General features: G+C 36.4%; 1 protein-coding gene across 3 annotated transcripts in view; it reads left to right on the top strand.

The window, feature by feature from the left end:
• The window catches only part of LOC137240747 (alpha-tocopherol transfer protein-like), an 87827-nt gene extending 68420 nt beyond the window's left edge, over positions 1-19407 (top strand). For all 3 annotated transcript variants that reach the window (XM_067767421.1, XM_067767419.1, XM_067767420.1), the window contains exons 2-8: positions 12921-13153; positions 13206-13297; positions 15187-15340; positions 15394-15452; positions 15532-15777; positions 16769-16919; positions 18918-19407. In XM_067767421.1, coding sequence (XP_067623522.1) covers positions 12967-13153; positions 13206-13297; positions 15187-15340; positions 15394-15452; positions 15532-15777; positions 16769-16919; positions 18918-18964 — 936 coding nt within the window. In that variant the 5' untranslated portion in view covers positions 12921-12966 and the 3' untranslated portion in view covers positions 18965-19407. The remainder of the gene's footprint in view (positions 1-12920; positions 13154-13205; positions 13298-15186; positions 15341-15393; positions 15453-15531; positions 15778-16768; positions 16920-18917) is intronic.
• Positions 19408-19874: the final 467 nt, after the last annotated feature.

The following is a 19874-nucleotide window of genomic DNA, read 5'->3' as shown; positions in this document are numbered from 1 at the left end:
TCCTTCTGTCTTCGAGTTAAAATATTTCTTGTGCCAAGATACTTAACACCACAATAGTCCTGGAATTCCTTGAACTCATTGAGCTGGGTGAGAAAGATTTAAATATCAACGTGCCAAATTTCTTTGTATAAGTTTTGAAAGTGTTAGGCTCACGGCAGAGTGCTCGCTATAAGCTATGCTAGGCGAGAAGCAATTTTAATTTTCATATATTTTACATAGTGTTGTATAACCGATCGAAATATCTAGCCGTTATTAATATTATTATATAACAAGAGTTTTTTTTGATTAGTCGGTTATTTCATCAACAATTAACGACAATGTGTTTGCCAACATTTTTATTTTTAATGCCTGGCATAGTTTATCCTTGGTGAAATGTTATTATTCTGGTACATTTTATTGATTGAGCAATTTTTTATGGTGAGAGTAGAAGTAAATTCAAAATTATATGCGGGCTAACGAAAGTATGGCGAATTTTTGGGCAATATTGTGAATTTTTACCTGAGTGAAAAAGAAAGAAAACAACCAATCGTGGCTACTGCCTAAAAAGGACCAAAATTGAAGAAAAGGGACCAGCGGACCAAGACCAATTTTGGTCCAAATGGATCAAAGTGGCAACCGTGAAAGCGAAGAAAACTACCCATCAAATTTCTCCACAGACACTGGTGAGTTTTTCGGTGATGACAGCGTTACCACTTGGGCCAGAATCGCGGATAAAAGAACTGGTAACGATATTCGGTTACATAATGTTCTGGGTACTATTTTACCGGTAACGCTCAGAATCGGGGCGTAAGGAACAAAATTTTCGCTACGTGATCCAGGGGCGTGAAAATTCAAAAAAATTATCCGATCTTGGAAAGTTTGCTTTTGAGTTTTAAGGAACTTTCCGATAACCAAGAGACATGGAATTTTAAAAGAAACTTTGTGCTCTTTTAGGTGATAATATTAAGGATAAAAGAGTTTTCTGTATCGGCCAGGTATTGAGTTATTTAGAGGTATTAAAAAGTCCATTGAGAATTGTGGAGCTTTGCAATCGATTTTTAAGTATCTACTCATTGAGCTAAAAACATGAAACCCCACAAATAGTACATATGTAGTTCAGATCACCTTGACCATGTAGCAAAAGGAGACAATTTATTTATTTATTTATTACGACTCTATTAAGTCTAGATCAAAACAAATTTCTTACAGAGTAGGCTTAAAACTAATTATAAGTAACTTAAGCCTATAGGAAGTACTTAAAAGGTAATTATCGCAAGACACAATATACTTCTTTAAGCGCATTCTTAAAGATTTTTCACGTTTAACAACTTCAGAGCTACATTCATTCGTATCATGATTTCCTGAAGAAGATAAATAATTTTAAAGTACTTCCATCATAAAAACGGACCAGAAGAAACAAAAAATGTATCTTTAAACAATGAAATAATCTCGTTGAATTTTGATTTTAAAATTTTAAAATAATTACTGTAAAAACTGGTAGGAGTAACAAAAATATTAAATAAAATAAAATTACATGAAATAGTATAAACAAAATGTAAAAATGTATAAAATAAGTAAACAAAATAAAAACAAGTAAGGAAGGTTAAGTTCGGGTGTAACCGAACATTACATACTCAGTTGAGAGCTATGGTGACAACATAAGGGAAAATAACCATGTAGGAAAATGAACCGAGGGAAACCCTGGAATGTGTATCAAATGAAAGGCATTAAAGAGTATTTTATGAGGGAGTGGGCCATAGTTCTATAGGTGGACGCCATTTAGGGATATAGCCATAAAGGTGGATCAGGGTTGACTTTAGAATGCGTTTGTACGATATGGGTATCAAATGAAAGGTGCTAATGAGTATTTTAAAAGGGAGTAATCCTTAGTTCCATAGGTGGACGCCGTTTCGAGATAGCGCCATAAAGGTGGACCAGGGGTGACCCTAGAATTTGTTTGTACAATACGGGTATCAAAAGAAAGGTGTTAATGAGTATTTTAAAAGGGAGTAATCCTTAGTTCCATAGATGGACGCCGTTTCGAGATATCGCCATAAAGGTGGACCAGGGGTGACCCTAGAATTTGTTTGTACAATATGTGCATCAAACGAAAGTTGTTAATGCGTATTTTAAAAGGGAGTGGGCCTTAGTTCTATAGGTGGACGCCGTTTCGAAATATCGCCATAAAGGTGGACCAGGGGTGACTCTAGAATATGTTTGTACGATATGGGTATCAAACGAAAGGTGTTAATGAGTATTTTAAAAGGGAGTGGGCCTTAGTTCTATAGGTGGACGCTATTTCGAGATATCGCCATAAAGGTGGACCAGGGGTGACTCTATAATGCGTTTGTACAATATGGGTATCAAACGAAAGGTGTTAGTGAGTATTTTAAAAGGGAGTGAGCCTTAGTTCTATAGGTGGACGCCTTTTTGAGATATCACCATAAAAGTGGACCAGGGGTGACTCCAGAATATGTTTGTACGATATGGTTATCAAATTAAAGGTATTAATGAGGGTTATAAAAGGGTGTGGTAGTAGTTGTATAGGAGGTCGCCTTTTCGAGATATCGCCATAAAGGTGGACCAGGGGTGACTCTAGAATGTGTTTGTACAATATGGGTATCAAACGAAAGGTGTTAATGAGTATTTTAAAAGGGCGTGTTGGTAGTTCTACAGGTGGACGCCTTTTTGAGATATCGTCATAAAGGTGGACCAGGGGTGACTCTAGACTTTTTTTGTACGATATGGGTATCAAATAAAAGGTGTTAGTGAGTATTTTTAAAAGAGAGTGGGCCTTAATTCTATAGGTGGACGCCATTTCGAGATATCGTCATAAAGGAGGACCAGGGGTGACTCTAGAATGCGTTTGTACAATATGGGTATCAAACGAAAGGTGTTAATGAGTATTTTAAAAGGGGGTGGGGCTTAGTTCTATTGGTGGACGCCCTTTCGAGGTGTCTCCATAAAGGTGGACCAGGGGTGACTCTAGAATGTGTGTGTACGATATGGGTATGAAATTAAAGGTGTTAATAAGGGTTTTAAAAGGGAGTGGTTGTAGTTGTATATGTGAAGGCGTTTTCCAGGTATCGACCAAAATGTGGACCAGGGTGACCCAGAACATCATCTGTTGGATACCGCTAATTTAGTTATATATGTAACACCACGAACAGTATTCCTGCCAAGATTTCAAGGGTTTTTTATTTCGCCCTGCAGAACTTTTTCTTTTTCTTCTATTTAATAACCACACCCATTTTACAAAGTTTTTTCTAAAGTTATATTTTGCGTCAATAAACCAATCCAATTACCATTTTTCATCCATTTTTTCATAGTTGGTAAAGAATTATGGCATTTTTTTCATTTTTCGTAATTTCCCATTTCGGCGATTTTTTATACCAAGATAAAGTGAGTTGAGATAAGTATGTGAAGTTTAGTAAAGATATATCGATTTTTGCTCAGGTTATCATGTTAACGGCCAAGCGGAAGTACAGGCGGTCGACTGTGTATAAAAACTGGGCGTGGCTTCAACCGATTTCGCCCATTTTCATAGAAAACCGTTAAAGTCATAGAATCTATGCCCCTACCAAATTTCAGAAGGATTGGTCAATTTTTGTTAGACTTATGGCGTATCCTAGACAAATTAAATGAAAAAGGGCGGAGCCACGCCCATTTTGAAATTTTCTTTTATTTTTGAATTTTGTTGCACCATATCATTACTGGAGTTGAATGTTGACATAATTTACTTATATGCTGTAAATATATAAAATTTTTTGTTAAAATTTGACTTTAAAAATTTTTTTTTTTAAAAGTGGGCGTGATCGTTCTCCGATTTTGCTAATTTTTATTAATAATACATATAGTAATAAGAGTAACGTTCCTGCCATATTTCATCATAATATCTACAACGACTACCAAATTACAACTTGCAAAACTTTTAAATTACCTTCGGCATAGCCGAAGACAGTACAGTCCTTAGTTGTTTTCATTCATTCAATCATATTTATTATTCAGTTATATTGATTAAAAGTTTTCCTTCGTATTACATTTAAACACTAACAATAATTTTAATTTCATATTTTTTTGAATAATAAATTATATTGTCAAATAGGAAATTTATAGAAAAAAGTTTTAATATACTACTAGGTATTTAATGGGTGTCTATTAGAATAGCAAACGTAATTTAATTAAGACGATACAATTATATATAATTTAATTTTAATTTTCTAATTTTATTTATAAACAACGATTGCAAGTAATAAATGTGCATGTTTTATTATTTTTTTTTCGCTGTAACCGTAATATGTCAATGAAATTGCGTCCGACATCGGGCATTTGACAAATGACAATAATGCCCTGTTTAATTGCCCCAAATCTGCATATTTAAGTAAAATTTATGTCCTTTTTTATGATTATCAATTTTTTCTTTAACGTTTTTTGACGTGCTTGTTTTCTAAATCACTCATAAGGTTGATTTACATAATTAGTGGATTAGATCTGCAGTGACGCAAATCGTTTATAATAAGATGCTTGTTTTTAACTTAAGTTGGCACAACTAAATCAATTTGTTCAAGAATAATCATAAATTTAAAATCATTTCATCATCATCAGCTCAAACCCTTTGAGAGGTCGATAGATGTGTACTTAAAGTCCAACTTGGATAGCTCTCAACAATACAACATGCGTACACCAATTGAAAGTCGGTACGCACTACACATCATAGGGTGGTTATAAATAGAGAAAGCTCTGGAAATTGCCGGGCTTTCAACAATGTTTCTATGCGGGCGATCATAGGTGGTCTTAACTACACTAAAGTACATCCAGCCATAAACAGATGGATCCCCTGCGAGATAAATTATAGGAAGATTACTTCACAATAGTTATAATATGAGGCCACGAAATCAGTGGGCAGGGGTATGCCGCAGGGCGGAGTGCTATCACCTCAGCTGTGGAAGCTGGTCATAGACCAACTGCTCAGACAGTTCGATGAGATACCCGTCAAACTTACGCCACATGTCCAACAATAAGCTTGACCGCAAACACTAAATAGACGAATACGAGTATGGTCCAGTTGAGATATAGAGCAAAACGTGGATCTGGGTAATACTAGGATATGTTTGTAGCTGCTGATGAGTATTTTAATACGGGGTATTTTTTGTACCCTTGGGTGACTTTGGTCTAGAGGACCAAGTGTGGATCCGGGTACCCCAATAATGTGTTTATATACTGTGGATATCAATTGAAAGCTGTTGGCGAGAGTTTTAAAGTAAAGTAATTTTTATTGTGATATTCGGTTTAGTTGAATCGACCTGGCAAAACGGATAAATATTGATGCGAAGCCGAAATAAAGACATAAATTGATAATACCTAGATACATATTTACATCCAACCGAAATTAAATATCCGACTTAAAACGCAAAAAATCCGTGTTACTATTATCGGAAATTCTCTTTTGGTGTCGCATAAAGTGTTACTCATTTTTGGGGGTGGGACTAACGGGACTTGGGCTGGGACTATGACAAAAAAAATTAAGCATGTAGAATAATAAAAACAACTACAGAAAAGAGAAAAGTACTTCACAATTATATTTCACAACCAATAGCGTGTTTAAATTAAAACTGATTAGACATGCCTCAGCTTACGCTGCTTTGATACTCTATGTTTCCTCGTTCACCCATTTCTCCTAAGGTCTAGTAGTTTCGTGAACTTAATGCTTGGTTAACTGCTATATACATGTATATTTGTAGTTTGTATCCATATGCGTATGTATATGTGAGTACTACTTCGGCTGATGATGACATGCGTTTGCGAGTATCTCTCTGCTGCCTTTTATGTATGTGTTTACATGATAATTGATTTTTTACGTACATACGAGTGGCTGCTTAGTATCGGCTTAGTGATACTAGTATCGCTTAGTGATGATAATATTTGTCACAATATATGTGATCATATTTCGGACTCATATCGGATTCCTAAACATTGAGTGCTCTTAGAATCTTTGAGGGGTAGAACTTATATTAATTAATATTAATATTTATGTGAGCTTAATAACTAATTGCTGTTCATCGCTAATAAAAGATTAAGTAATCAAACCTGCATGACATCCCTGTCACATGCAATACAAATGCGATATTTATTTATTTGCAAAATTTTTATATAAACGAGTAGTTTTTATATAAAATACCTGATATTTGCGCAGACTGGTTCCATTATAAATATTTCCTCTATTAAGCATGACCATGCAAACAGCAATTTCGTTTGACAAGACTTAAGCGCTTAAGCTATTATTAAGAAAAAAGTCTAATAATACCATTAATTTATTGCATTGTTTGTAGTTCTTTTAAAAATTGAATATTAATTAATTATAAATGCATATTGTTCACTCTTTAAGAGCGCATTAATATTAATGAAATAATTAAATGTTTGTGCTTTGTTTTATAATAATTGTATATGAATGATATATATTTTTTTGATCTCCAGGGCCGCATTAGCCCTCTACGGGCCCTAGGCAACCAACGATTTGGGGGCCCTTTTTCACGACCGTTCCCTTCTTTTTTCGATTAAAAAATACAAACTTATATCTTTCATAAACACTTTATTGTCAAAATGTTATAATACCAATAAAATTACTATCTACATTTTAAACATGTCATTTTCTACATTTTTTTTCGGCAAATTAATCAATTATATCATTAATATCAATTTTGTTCAATAAATCTGACTCAATGCAAAGTATACCAAACATCTTGCGTCGCTCTTGTCGCGTTGTAGCGCTCTTTTAGCAGCTTTAATTCATTTAATTGCGAGAAGGATCGTTCGGCAGAACAATTTGTGATCATTAATGTTAAAAAAAAATCCGAAGAGCTATGTCTGTGTCAGGAAATACATCGGCTAATCGATCTTCCATTAGAATATTATACAAATGACTGTGATTTTTTGTGCATCAGTGTAGATATCTGGAGTTCACGTAACTTTGGAATTGTTTCATTTCAATGAAAAAATCTTCCAAGTCTATAGAATAAAAACGAACTAAAAATTATTTATAGCTTCGTGGAGGTCTCTATCACTTAGAGAAAAGTTGATGAGAAATGCAAATCTCTCTGAAACTTCCATATGCACTTTCGCACGTCGTTTGATTTCACTGTGAAGATTGTCGATGATTACGAGGAAAACTTTTGACCTAAAATCATCGCGAGGCGAAAATTCTACTTCTGGAGCATTTCCGTCATTAGGATGTTTTTTTTTACGACGAGTAAGTTTTAAGATTTCTGTATAACCTACACCAGGTAATAATTGGTTTGTTTTTTCCTCGAAATCATTGCACTTTTCACGGAATCAACCCAAATTCTCTTCTAACGATCCGTACAAAAAGCACACGTTTTCAAATCGGCTTTTTCACTTTGCAATGACTTACTCACTGAACGAATAGCAGTCAAAATAGAGTTGAAGGCTTCTACACCCTCTGTTCCAAAAATAACTAACATTTTTCAAAATAAAAACAAGCAGTGTACATTTTGAGATAATTCTTTTTTATTATTCAACTAGAAGATCCGGCAGACGTTGTCCTGCCCTAAATTTGGCTTATCTGCATACATTCTAATAAGCTTTTTCCGTCTGACTCCGCCCTCCCCCCTCTTCACTTTTTCCTAATTCTTTTATTCACGGGGCCGGGGGGAGGGTCTTTTTCGCTTCATCTATCCTCATCTTCGTCTCATTATATCTCTTTCTCAATCTCCTTCTACTTCTCTCTTTTCTCAATTCCTCCTCATTCTTCTGCATCCCTTATTGCCTGTCCCAGAGGGTGGTATGTATTTTATTCCAGTCCCAGTCCCACTCCGAGTCTCAGTCCCAGCCCTAGTCCTAATCCCAGTCCCAGTCCGTCTCTGGATAATATATTACTCTGTACTAAAGCACTCATCAACAGTTTTCATTTGATATCCATATTGTATAAACACTGTCTAGGCATTCACTGGCCCACGTTTTGGCCTATATCTCGAGACCCTTGTCACCCAGGGGTATGAAAATTACCCTTTACTAAAGCACTCATCAACAGCTTTCATTTGTTATACATATTCTATAAACACATTCTAGGGGTACTCGGGTCCACGTTTCGGCCTATATCTCGAGACCCTGTACGTCGATCGCAACCAAACCTATGCAGAACCACCGCGTGAGGTTTACGCAACTTGTGTGAAAGTTTGAACAAAATCGACAGACGCATCTCTTCAAACACCGGCGACCAACTAACACACATTTTAGCCTTTCTTTTTATATATACATATTTTTATTTTTCACACTTCACTATAATATTGTTACGAATGTTAGCAACACTAGGGGGTACTGCCATCTCTAAGCCGATGCTAAGCAGTGACGTGAATGCACATCAATAATTTAATCATTTTGTCTACACCTATGTACGTACACGCAGTGGAGAAGAGATGCACAAACACATGCAGATATCTTATCTGAGATGCTCCTAAGGGTATGCAATTATAATTGTGGCAGTGTCGCTCACAAACACACGCGCATGAGCTGTGCATCTGTAGTTATAGCTGAGAAACTTATAGCAGATAACCAAATAGTAGATTCTAGAACAGAACCGCCTGGAAATATTAACTAGTAAACCGAACAGTATAAAAGGCGACACCGGTAGAGGCGCTACAATCAGTTTTTGATTAAGCACGCAATCTGTCGGGCAATAGTAGAGTTTCATATCAGTCAGTTTGGTTATTAAGCAAGCTAGTTGCAAAGTATAAGTGTTATTGTGAAGTACTTTAATAAAGGCCATTTTTCCATTATTCAATATTGGAGTTATTTATTTAGTTTAGTGATTCGAACTTAGTAGAATATTGCAAATAAGGGAAATTGCAAGTAAATTCGTTACAATATTAAAACGAAATGCAGATTTTCGTTGCTTTTGAAATTCGGCTTAAAAATTGCACATGGAACAACTAAAGACTCTCCTGAATTAAAAAAAATGTCATAGTACCTCTAAATCGCGGGCCCCCTCAGAAACCCTCCCCTCCACCGTCTCGGCAGTCCTGCTGATGTGCTATACTTGATATCATTCGCTATAATATTTTTTATTGATAAGCACGTTGTTTAATTAAACACCAACCAATTACACGGAAGTATATCCGCACCCCTGAAAATGTGAGTGCCGGTGCGAATACGTAACATTTTATTATTACGTATAAACAAATAAAAACATTTGCAATAAAATAATATTGCGACTATAAATTGAGATATAACCTATCCAATATTTCAAGTTAGATTAAACTACACACGGAGTGCAAAACAAATTCAAAATAGGTTCAGTTGTTTAGGAGTACATCGCGGCCAAAGATTGTGACACGTGATTATACTCAGTTGAGCAGAGATCACAGAGTATATTAAATTTGATTGGATAACGGTTGGTTGTACATATATAAAGGAATCAAGATAGATATAGACTTCCATATATCAAAATAATCAGGATCGAAAAAAAATTTGATTGAGCCATGTCCGTCCGTCCGTCCGTCCGTTAACACGATAACTTGAGTAAATTTTGAGGTATCTTGATGAAATTTGGTATGTGGATTCCTGAGCACTCATCTCAGATCGCAATTTAAAATGAACGATATCGGACTATAACCACGCCCACTTTTTCGATATCGAAAATTTCGAAAAACCGAAAAAGTGCGATAATTCATTACTAAAGACAGATAAAGCGACGAAACTTGGTAGATGAGTTGAATTTATGACGCAGAATAAAAAATTAGTAAAGTTTTGGACAATGGGCGTGGCACCGCCCACTTTTAAAAGAAGGTAATTTAAAACTTTTGCAAGCTGTAATTTGTCAGTCGTTGAAGATATCATGATGAAATTTGGCAGGGACGTTACTCCTATTACTATATGTACGCCTAAAAAAAATTAGCAAAATCGGAGAAGGACCACGCCCACTTTAAAAAAAATTTTTTTTTAAAGAAAAGTTTTAACAAAAAATTTAATATCTTTACAGTATATAAGTAAATTATGTCAACATTCAACTCCAGTAATGATATGGTGCAACAAAATACAAAAATAAAAGAAAATTACAAAATGGGCGTGGCTCCGCCCTTTTTCATTTAATTTGTCTAGGATTTTAACGCCATAAGTCGAACAAAAATTAACAAATCCTTTTGAAATTTGGTAGGGGCATAGATTTTATGATGTTAACTGTTTTCTGTTGAAACGGGAGAAATCGGTTGATGCCACGCGCAGTTTTTATACACAGTCGTTCGTCTGTCCTTCCGTATGGCCGTTAACACGATAACTTGAGCAAAAATCGACATATCTTTAATGATCTTAGTTCACGTACTTACTTGAACTCACTTTATCTTGGTATGAAAAATGAACGAAATCCGACAATGACCACGCCCACTTTTTCGATATCGAAAATTACGAAAAATAAAAAAAATGCCATAATTCTATACCAAATACGAAAAAAGGTATGAAACACGGTGAGGTAATTGGATTGGTTTATTGACGCGAAATATAACTTTAGAAAAAACTTTATAAAATGGTTGTGACACCTACCATATTAAGTAGAAGAAAATGAAAAAGTTCTGCAGGGCGAAATAAAAGACCCTTAAAATCTTGGCAGGTATTACATATATAAATAAATTAGCGGTATCCAACAGATGATGTTCTGGGTCACCCTGGTCCACATTTTGGTCGATATCTGGAAAACGCCTTCACATATACAACTACCACCACTCCCTTTTAAAACTCTCATTAATACCTTTCATTTGATACCCATATTGCACAAACGAATTCTAGAGTCACCCCTGGTCCACCTTTATGGCGATATTTCGAAAAGGCGAACACCTATAGAACGAAGGCCCACTCCCTTTTAAAAATACTCATTAACACCTTTCATTTGATACCCATATCGTACAAACAAAGTCTAGAGTCACCCCTGGTCCAGAAAGGCCAACTCCCTCTTAAAATACTCATTAACTCCTTTCGTTTGATACCCATATTGCACAAACGAATTCTAGAGTCACCCCTGGCCCACCTTTATGGCGATATCTCGAAACGGCGTCCACCTATGGAACTAAGGATTACTCCCTTTTAAAATACTCATTAGCACCTTTCATTTGATACCCATATCGTACAAACGCATTCTAGAGTCACCCCTGGTCCACCTTTATGGCGATATCTCGAAAAGGCGACCACCTATACAACAACCACCACTCCCTTTTAAAACCCTCATTAATACCATTAATTTGATACCCATATCGTACAAACACATTCTAGGGTCACCCCTGGTCTACCTTTATGGCGATATTTCGAAACGGCGTCCACCTATAGAACTAAGGCCCACTCCCTTTTAAAATACTCATTAACGCAATTCGTTTGATGCCCATATTGTACAAACAAATTCTAGGGTCACCCCTGGTCCACCTTTGTGGCGATATCTCGAAACGGCGTCCACCTATGGAACTAAGGATTACTCCCTTTTAAAATACTCATTAACACCTTTCTTTTGATACCCATATTGTACAAACAAATTCTAGGGTCATCCCTGGTCCACCTTTATGGCGATATCTCGAAACGGCGTCCAACTATGGAACTAAGGATTACTCCGGTTTAAAATATTCATTAACACCTTTCATTTGATACCCATATCGTACAAACGCATTCTAGAGTCACCCCTGGTCCACCTTTATGGCGATATCTCGAAAAGGCGACCACCTATACAACTACCACTACTCCCTTTTAAAACCCTCCTTAATACCTTAATTTGATACCCATATCGTACAAATAAATTCTAGGGTCACACCTGGTCCACCTTTATGGCGATATCTCGAAACGGCGTCACCTGTGGAACTAAGCATCACTCCCTTTTAAAATACTCATTAACACCTTTCTTTTGATACCCATATTGTACAAACAAATTCTAAGGTCACCCCTGGTCCACCTTTATGGCGATATCTCGAAACGGCGTCCACCTATGGAACTAAGGATTACTCCCTTTTAAAATACTCATTAACACCTTTCTTTTGATACCCATATTGTACAAACAAATTCTAGGGTCACCCTTGGTCCACCTTTATGGCGATATCTCGAAACTGCGTCCACCTATGGAACTAAGGATTACTCCCTTTTAAAATACTCATTAACACCTTTCATTTGATACCTATATCGTACAAACGCATTCTAGAGTCAACCCTGATCCACCTTTATGGCTATATCCCTAAATGGCGTCCACCTATAGAACTATGGCCCACTCCCTCATAAAATAATATTTAACACCTTTCATTTGATACCCATATTGTACAAACAAATTCTAGAGTCAACCCTGATCCACCTTTATGGCGATATCCCTAAATGGCGTCCACCTATAGAACTATGGCCCACTCCTTCATAAAATACTCTTTAATGCCTTTCATTTGATACACATGTCATACAAACACATTCCAGGGTTTCCCTCGGTTCATTTTCCTACATGGTTATTTTCCCTTATGTTGTCTCCATAGCTCTCAACTGAGTATGTAATGTTCGGTTACACCCGAACTTAACCTTCCTTACTTGTTTTTATATATTAAGAAATACTCTCATTTCACTTCGTTACACTTCTTTGCACGCTCATACAATTTGTCAAATGAGTTGGAAATGTCCTTTTTAGGAACCTTGTCTAGTTCGTCGGTCGTCGCCTTTTGAATGCGGTCAATTGAGTTTTATTTATTTGAATAAAAATTATTTTCAGTTCTGATTATAGTTTTCTTTCACTCTCTAGAATTTTATGTTTGTATGAAAATTTTAGAAGTCTTTTTCATTTTTCGGGCCCCATAAAATCGGAGGCCCCTGGCAGCTGCCTACTTGTTAATTCGGCCCTGTTTATCTCTTAGAGTCATCTTTGTAGCATTTTCATTACCATCAGCTTTTAATATTTTTTTTTGAAATTCATTATATTTTTTTAGCATCCGGATTTAATAACCTCGCAAATCTATACCGTTAACCAACAAGATGGTTAAGGCCGATAGCGTACAGTACGATGATAATAAAGTACCGTACATCGATTTGGGTACAGCTGTAATTCGCATGGAAAAGGAAGAAGCACCAGAATGGGCGTTAGAGAAAGCGCGTGAAGAATTGCGTGAGTTGCCTGAAATAATGGAACCGGCCATCAAAAAGCTACGTGAACTGATAGAGGGTAAGGGTTTGTGTGAAAGCAGCTTCCTTTAATTAATATTTTTTTGGTATAGATGAAAAATACTTAAAGCTGCCGTTGGATGATGAATATATGAAAATGTTCCTGCGTCCATGCCATTACTATCCCGAATCTGCCTTGAACAGGGTAAGTGCACAAATTAAGAAAAAAAAAGGAGGGATATACAGAAGATATAAATGTTAAGCCTCCAAGGTAGGTTAGGTTAAGAAAGCGTGCATGGAATTTCCCACGCAACATTTTTGTCTATTTTGAGTGCACTCAGTGAGTGCCGGGTGACGGCACAATCGTCCAACCACATTACTTCCTACTGGTTGTCAGCGAACCAATTGCTTTCCCTGATGATCTTAAGCAGGAGTGAAAGAAAGTGATGAATTGTCGCCTCTTCCTCCTCATGTTGACAAGCTTTTGCAGAGGAAAATTGTTTGTATGCGCCATCTTCGAAGCATTGATACAATAATCCGTTGACCTGTGTTGTCACCCGTGCGTACTCTCACTGCAGATTTGTTTAGCTTGAGAAGGAAGCTAGTTACTATGTAAATATGGAAATAAGAACCGGTAGACCTCGCAGTAATCCCAGTTTTCCTCTGGAGTTCCTTTCCTTGCCATCTCATCTGCAATTATTATTCCTTTCAATATCGCTGTGTTCAAGGATCCAGCACAGAGAGACATTTCGATGCCTCATGGACACCAGCGAAGCCCAACACTTACGCATTACATCCGACTTTATCACATTCGATTCGAATAATTTTAAGGCGGCCTGGCTGGCGACAAAGATTTTTACATTGATGTTTCGGACCGTAGAATCTTGGAGCAGTCTATCTGCTTTCTGAGGGCATATACCTCCGTCTGGAAGACTCTGCATGTGTCAGGAAGCCCTCAAGTTACTTTATACTGACAACAAAAGTGTGGTAATAATTGAACTATCCGTTATTGTTGTTTTAACCGCAAAAACACTAAGTGAAAGCCTGGGGAGTGTACGGATGTGGGCAGTCGTTTGATGGATTGAATGCGATACGCTCAAGTACTAGCTCGACCGCCGCGGGAAGAAATTTTTGTCCCCGTGAACCTTCCGGTCTGTGGATTTAATCAATTCCTATGACAGGAATGTCTAAGGCGGTTATATTCTAGGCCCTTAACCCGTTGGGCTGTTGCCAATATGGTTTTTTATATGACATTGCAGAAGAGCCATTCATTCACGAGGAATTTTACAACCTGTCACTATTTGACCAGCAGAAACTTAATAATGGCTAGTGATACCGTTTAACAACTTTCCAAAGCTTCAATTCAAGGAAGCTACGGGATCCAAATATATAAATAAAGTTTTGGTTGTAAAGATGGAGATTCGGTCTATTAGCGAGCTTTGGGCAATTTTGGTCGTAGTGCTCTTGCTTAGCTATATTTTATTAAAATAAGAAATCTACTTGTTCTATGGCACTATTGTGAATATTTGCACTGCATTACCGGCAGTTGCTATCGTACGCTAGATGGCAGCGCAAGCTGTAAGTTAATAGAACAGCTGATTTCTGTTGATATTTGATAAGAGACTTTTATATTGGTTGCGAAAGATGCGCACGGGTCAGGCTCGTATATATTATTTCTAATTGCTGTTTTTATATACGGGTATCTTTTTCGGTCTTCTTTGGAACCCAATTCTATAAACACAGTTTTGGTTGCAAAGAAGGAGATTCGGGCTATCAGCGAGCTTTGGGCAATTTTGGTCGTAGTGCTCTTGTTTACCTATATTTTATTAAAATAATTTGTTAAAACTAACTAAACGATTGTGAGCACACAAAGAAATCTTTTTGTACTATGGCACTATTGTGAATATTTGCACTGCATTACCGGCAGTTGCTCTCATACGCCAGATGGCAGCGAAAGCTGTACATTTTAATTGATTGAGAGAACAGCTGATTTCTGTTGATATTTGATAAGAAACTTTTATATTGGTTGCGCAAAATGCGCACGGTTACGGCTTGTATTTTATATTCTGTTCAATATTTTTTTTTCTTTTTTAGCTCAAAAACTTCTACAACATGAAAGCAAAATATGGTGCACCCTGTTCAGATATCGTACCGAGCAAAGTTCGAAATGTTTTTGAGGAGGATCTGCTATCGCTTTTCCCAAACAGAGATCAACATGGACGCCGCATACTTGCTATTGAAGCTGGAAGTAAGTTTGAACTAAATTTAAATCAAAAATGTTATAGACATTTTTTCTTTTAGAAAAATGGAAACCTTCACGTGCCCCGCTAATTGATCTCTTTCGCACCATACAGCTGACAGTGAGTGTACAAAATATTGCATTCTCTAAAACTATTTAAAAACGGCAAGTTTTTTCATCATTCTTCTTCCTTTCATTAGGTCTTAGGTTCGATGGCTGAGCCGCTATCGCAAATTTGTGGTGCCATAGTCATTATCGATATGGAAGGCCTACCCATGAGTCATGTTATGCAGTTTACGCCCTCATTTGCTGCTATGCTTTTGGATTATGTGCAAGAATGTATTTGTGTGCGTCTGAAAGCGGTGCATATTGTGAATAATTCATATATTTTCAATATGTTATTTGCTATCTTCAAGCCATTCATACGCGAGAAGCTGCGGAAACGGGTAAGAATAAAAATAAATGTATCGCCCCAACAAGCGATAACATGACCCCAACTAAAATAAATGTATCGGTATAGGGTGGCTCAGTTGAACTACAAGGACCTAATTCTATTAGTAATAAAAATCTTAAAAAAATATGAAGGGAAAACAAATCTGAAAGTTGAAAACCATGGCGGAACCATACAAAGTGTCAGCAGGGCGGCTCACATACAAAAAAAAAAAAAAAAAAACAAGTAAGGAGCGCTAAATAATGGAAGAAGAAGGGGAGAGTGGGATAGAGAGGAAGAGGCGTAGATAGAGCTATGAGGGATACGGTAAGTGATATGAAGAAAGAGAGAAAGTGGGAGAAAAATGGGGGATAAAAGGTAGTGTGAGAGGGGGACAAAGAGTAGGAGTGGGGAGCAGAAAATCAGTGAAAATATTTTTAAATTTGCAGATAAACATGACTAAGGGTCAGACGTAGCAATCTTTCTTTCCCTGAGAATTGTTATAGGGAACAATCTATTCGAAAAATCGTATTTATGGTTTGGGGTGGAGTGGTGGAAAGGGGGGAAATGGAGTGGCAAAGAGAGCGGAACTGGGATGAAGAGAATGAAAGGTAAAAGAAAAGGAACGGGAGATGCAAAGGGAAAGGGAATGGTAAAGAGGAAAGAGAAGGAGAGCGATAGGGATATCGTGAATAGGATGCAGAGAGAGAAAAGGGAGATTGAGAGGTAGGGTTAGAGGAATGGAGATAGGTGTGAGGATACAGTAAGGCGAGAGAAGAAGTGGGAGAAAGCTGAGGGGAGAATAGACTACATTCAGTAAAAAATTCGATTCGCCAAATTAATCCGCTTAACCAGAGATAGTAGCAGTCTTAATCTTGATAGGGCCACCCTGTAAAAAAATTCTAATAACTGAAAGAAAAACTAGTTTGATAAATTATCAATAAAAAGCTTCTTAATACGCAAACATTTAATTTCAATTGAACCATTAATTCTTCTTTATTTTTTAGATTTTCTTCCATGGCAAAGACTTCAAATCGCTAGCGTCGCATATCGATAAAGCATCGCTGCCAGTAAAATATGGTGGCACTGGTACTTGGGAACTGCCTTCAGGCAAATTGTTATACGATTTCTTCGAATGTTACTCAGCGGATTACCAATGTAAGTAAGACGTAATTAAATGAATGTTGTGCTATAAGTGTGAACGATATTTGTAAATATATTTTGATGATAAAATATGTATTAGGGCGATTCCGCTTTGTCTTGCAAGATGCACGGATTGTTTATATCCTACGACAAAATATGCAAGACTACCAGAGAGCACCTCATTGCGAAGTTATAGCAAACATCAGTAAAAAAATTGCACAAAAAATAACAAAATATGATAAAAAAATATGGAAACAATTGCTCAATACTTTCGTGAGCGAAATACCGTTGAAGCAGGGTTGATTTTCATTTCCAACAATTCGTTACACGAAAATATGCATAGGTACTATGAATTCCCAGTTTTGCATATAATTGTTTGCGTCTATATTGTTGTTGTGACTTTACAATCCGTGCAATCCATGCAATTGGTGCACCGCTTGCAAAGCAAAGCGAATCCTCTTTGTATGCAGTGCCGCATTAGCCCTCAACGGTGCCCTAGGCAAACATCAATTTGAGGGCCCTTTTTCACAAATTTACAAACTTATATCTTTCATAAAAATTTGATTGTCACAATGTAATAATATCAATAAAATTACTAACTACATTTTAACAAACGACATCGTTTTCGGCAAATTCATCAATATCGATTTTGTTCAATAAATCTGGCTCTTTTAGCAGCTTTAATTCTTTTTAATTGCGAGAAGGATCGTTCGGCAGAACAATTTGTGATCACTAATGTTAAAAAAAAGCCAAGAGCTATTTTTGTGTTAGGAAATACATCGTCTAATTCATCTTCCATTAGAATCTTATACAAAGGACTATGAGTTTTTGTGCATCAGTGTATCTGGAGTTGACGTAACTTTGGAATTGTTTCATTTCAATAAAAAATTCTTCCAAGTCTCTAGAATAAGAAATAACTAAGTTATTTATAGCTTCATGGAGGTCTCCATCACTTAGAGAAAAGTTGATGAGAAATGCAAATCTCTCTGAAACTTCCATATACACTTTCGCACGTCGTTTGATTTCACTGTGAAGATTGTCGATGATTTCGAGGAAACCTTTTGTCCTAAAATCAACGCGAGGCGAAAATTCTACTTCTGGCTCATTTCCCTCATTAGGTTGTTTTTTCTACGATGACTACGTTTTACGATTTCTGTATAACCTACACAAGGTAATAATTGTTTTGCTTTTTCCTCGAAATCATTGAACTTTTCACGGAATGAAACTAAACTCTCTTCTAACGATCCGTACAAAAAATATCAGGAAATTCCCAAATTCGTTACAATACATTCATTTAGTTTTCATCCATCATTAATCATTCACTCATTCCTCATTCTAGTTGAAATTTAGGCTTCAAGGCTTCTACACCCTCTATTCCGAAAATAACCGAACATTTTCAAAATAAAAACAACCAGTGTACGTTTTGAGATAATCCTTTTTTATTATTCAATATATTCTCGTTTCACTTCGATACACTTTTTTGCACGCTCATACAATTTGTCAAATGAGTAGGAAATGTTCTGTTTAGAAACCTTGTCTAGTTCGTCGGACTTCGCCTTTTGAATGCGGTCAATTGAGTTTTATTTATTTGAGTAAAAGTTATTTTCAGTTCAGGACCCGTATTACGTGTTACGATCTGTGACTGAAAACCATTTTCACTCAAACGATAACTATGCAATTGCCAAACTATTTCTAAAAATTATAATAAGTTATGGATCTAACGAGTACTATTTGTCGCTAAATCGCATATGCCATTAATCTGATACACCATTTCAGAGCTAATGTTATTTAAAAAAAGAGTTTCGATCACGGATCGTAACACGTAATACGGGCCCTGATTATATTTTTCTTTCCATGTAAGAAAATTTTGTAAGTCTTTTTTTCATTTTTCGGGGCCCCCTAAAATCGGGGGCCCAGGCAACTGTCTATTCTGCCTACTTGTTAATTCGGCCCTGGTTGTATGTATGTAAAACAACAACACAACAAATAACACTTTTTTTTCTTATATTACAGTGGCGGACACTTATGGCTTTACGGAGGGATATCAATTGAAAAAATAATGCAAGGCAGTTCAACATCCAAATTTATTTAAAAGTTTTTTTTCGGCACTTTATATAGACTTATATTAATTAGCACGAACAGTAGATACCTAACTATTGTGATATTGTAAAATTGTTTTAGTAATTATTTTTAGGGGTTTTAAAAGTGCGCATAATTTATAGAAATAAAAATTTTAATAGCCCAAAGAAAATGCTTGCCCTTCTGTGCCACTTTGCCCTGAAATAAAAAGATAAATATTCAGTATGATTTAAAAAACAATTTAATTTGTATGTATTTAAAAAAAACTAGTTTTAGTATATAGCTATTAAGATTTGTGGTGTTTTTGTAAAATTTGTAAAGAATTTTGTATAAAAGTTTGTATATGTACGTATAATCCTTATACATACTTATAAATAAAAAAATCAACATACTTTTGTAAATGAATTGCAAAAGAATACAGTAACTCGGTTAAGATTCTGCAAATAAATGTCCACTAGTCATCAAGCGATGGCGATAAGCCTGCTTTGAAGAGGCAGAAAGGATCGATCCCCAGGACTGTTCGAAAGGCCAACCGCACCAACAACACATGCAGGTCTGAATTTGAAAGTCACGGTGCGGTAATAAACAAGCAGGGGAGAACATCTTGTACACAGAGGTTGGTAAAATGACTTTTGATACGAGCCACAGAAACAGAAGTTCTAAAGGAAAAACTTAAGACACGCTACTCCCCTACTTTAAAGCAAATTTGCAACTAGCCTATCATCAACATACATAGCACAACCACCGCGCTAAATGCCATTAGTAGCCAGATAAATTGCGGTTTAAATCAAAACCCCCAACATAGAACAGTACTCGTTGCGCTAGACCTATCAAAATCTTTTGATACGGTCAAGCATGGCACGTTACTGCGAGACCTGGAAGGGTCTACCT

This window comes from Eurosta solidaginis, chromosome 2, assembly GCF_040869045.1.
Source record: "Eurosta solidaginis isolate ZX-2024a chromosome 2, ASM4086904v1, whole genome shotgun sequence".
Classification (NCBI taxonomy): Eukaryota; Metazoa; Arthropoda; class Insecta; order Diptera; family Tephritidae; genus Eurosta; species Eurosta solidaginis.
Note: the sequence above shows the minus strand (reverse complement) of the source record. Positions and strands in the feature narration are given on the sequence as shown.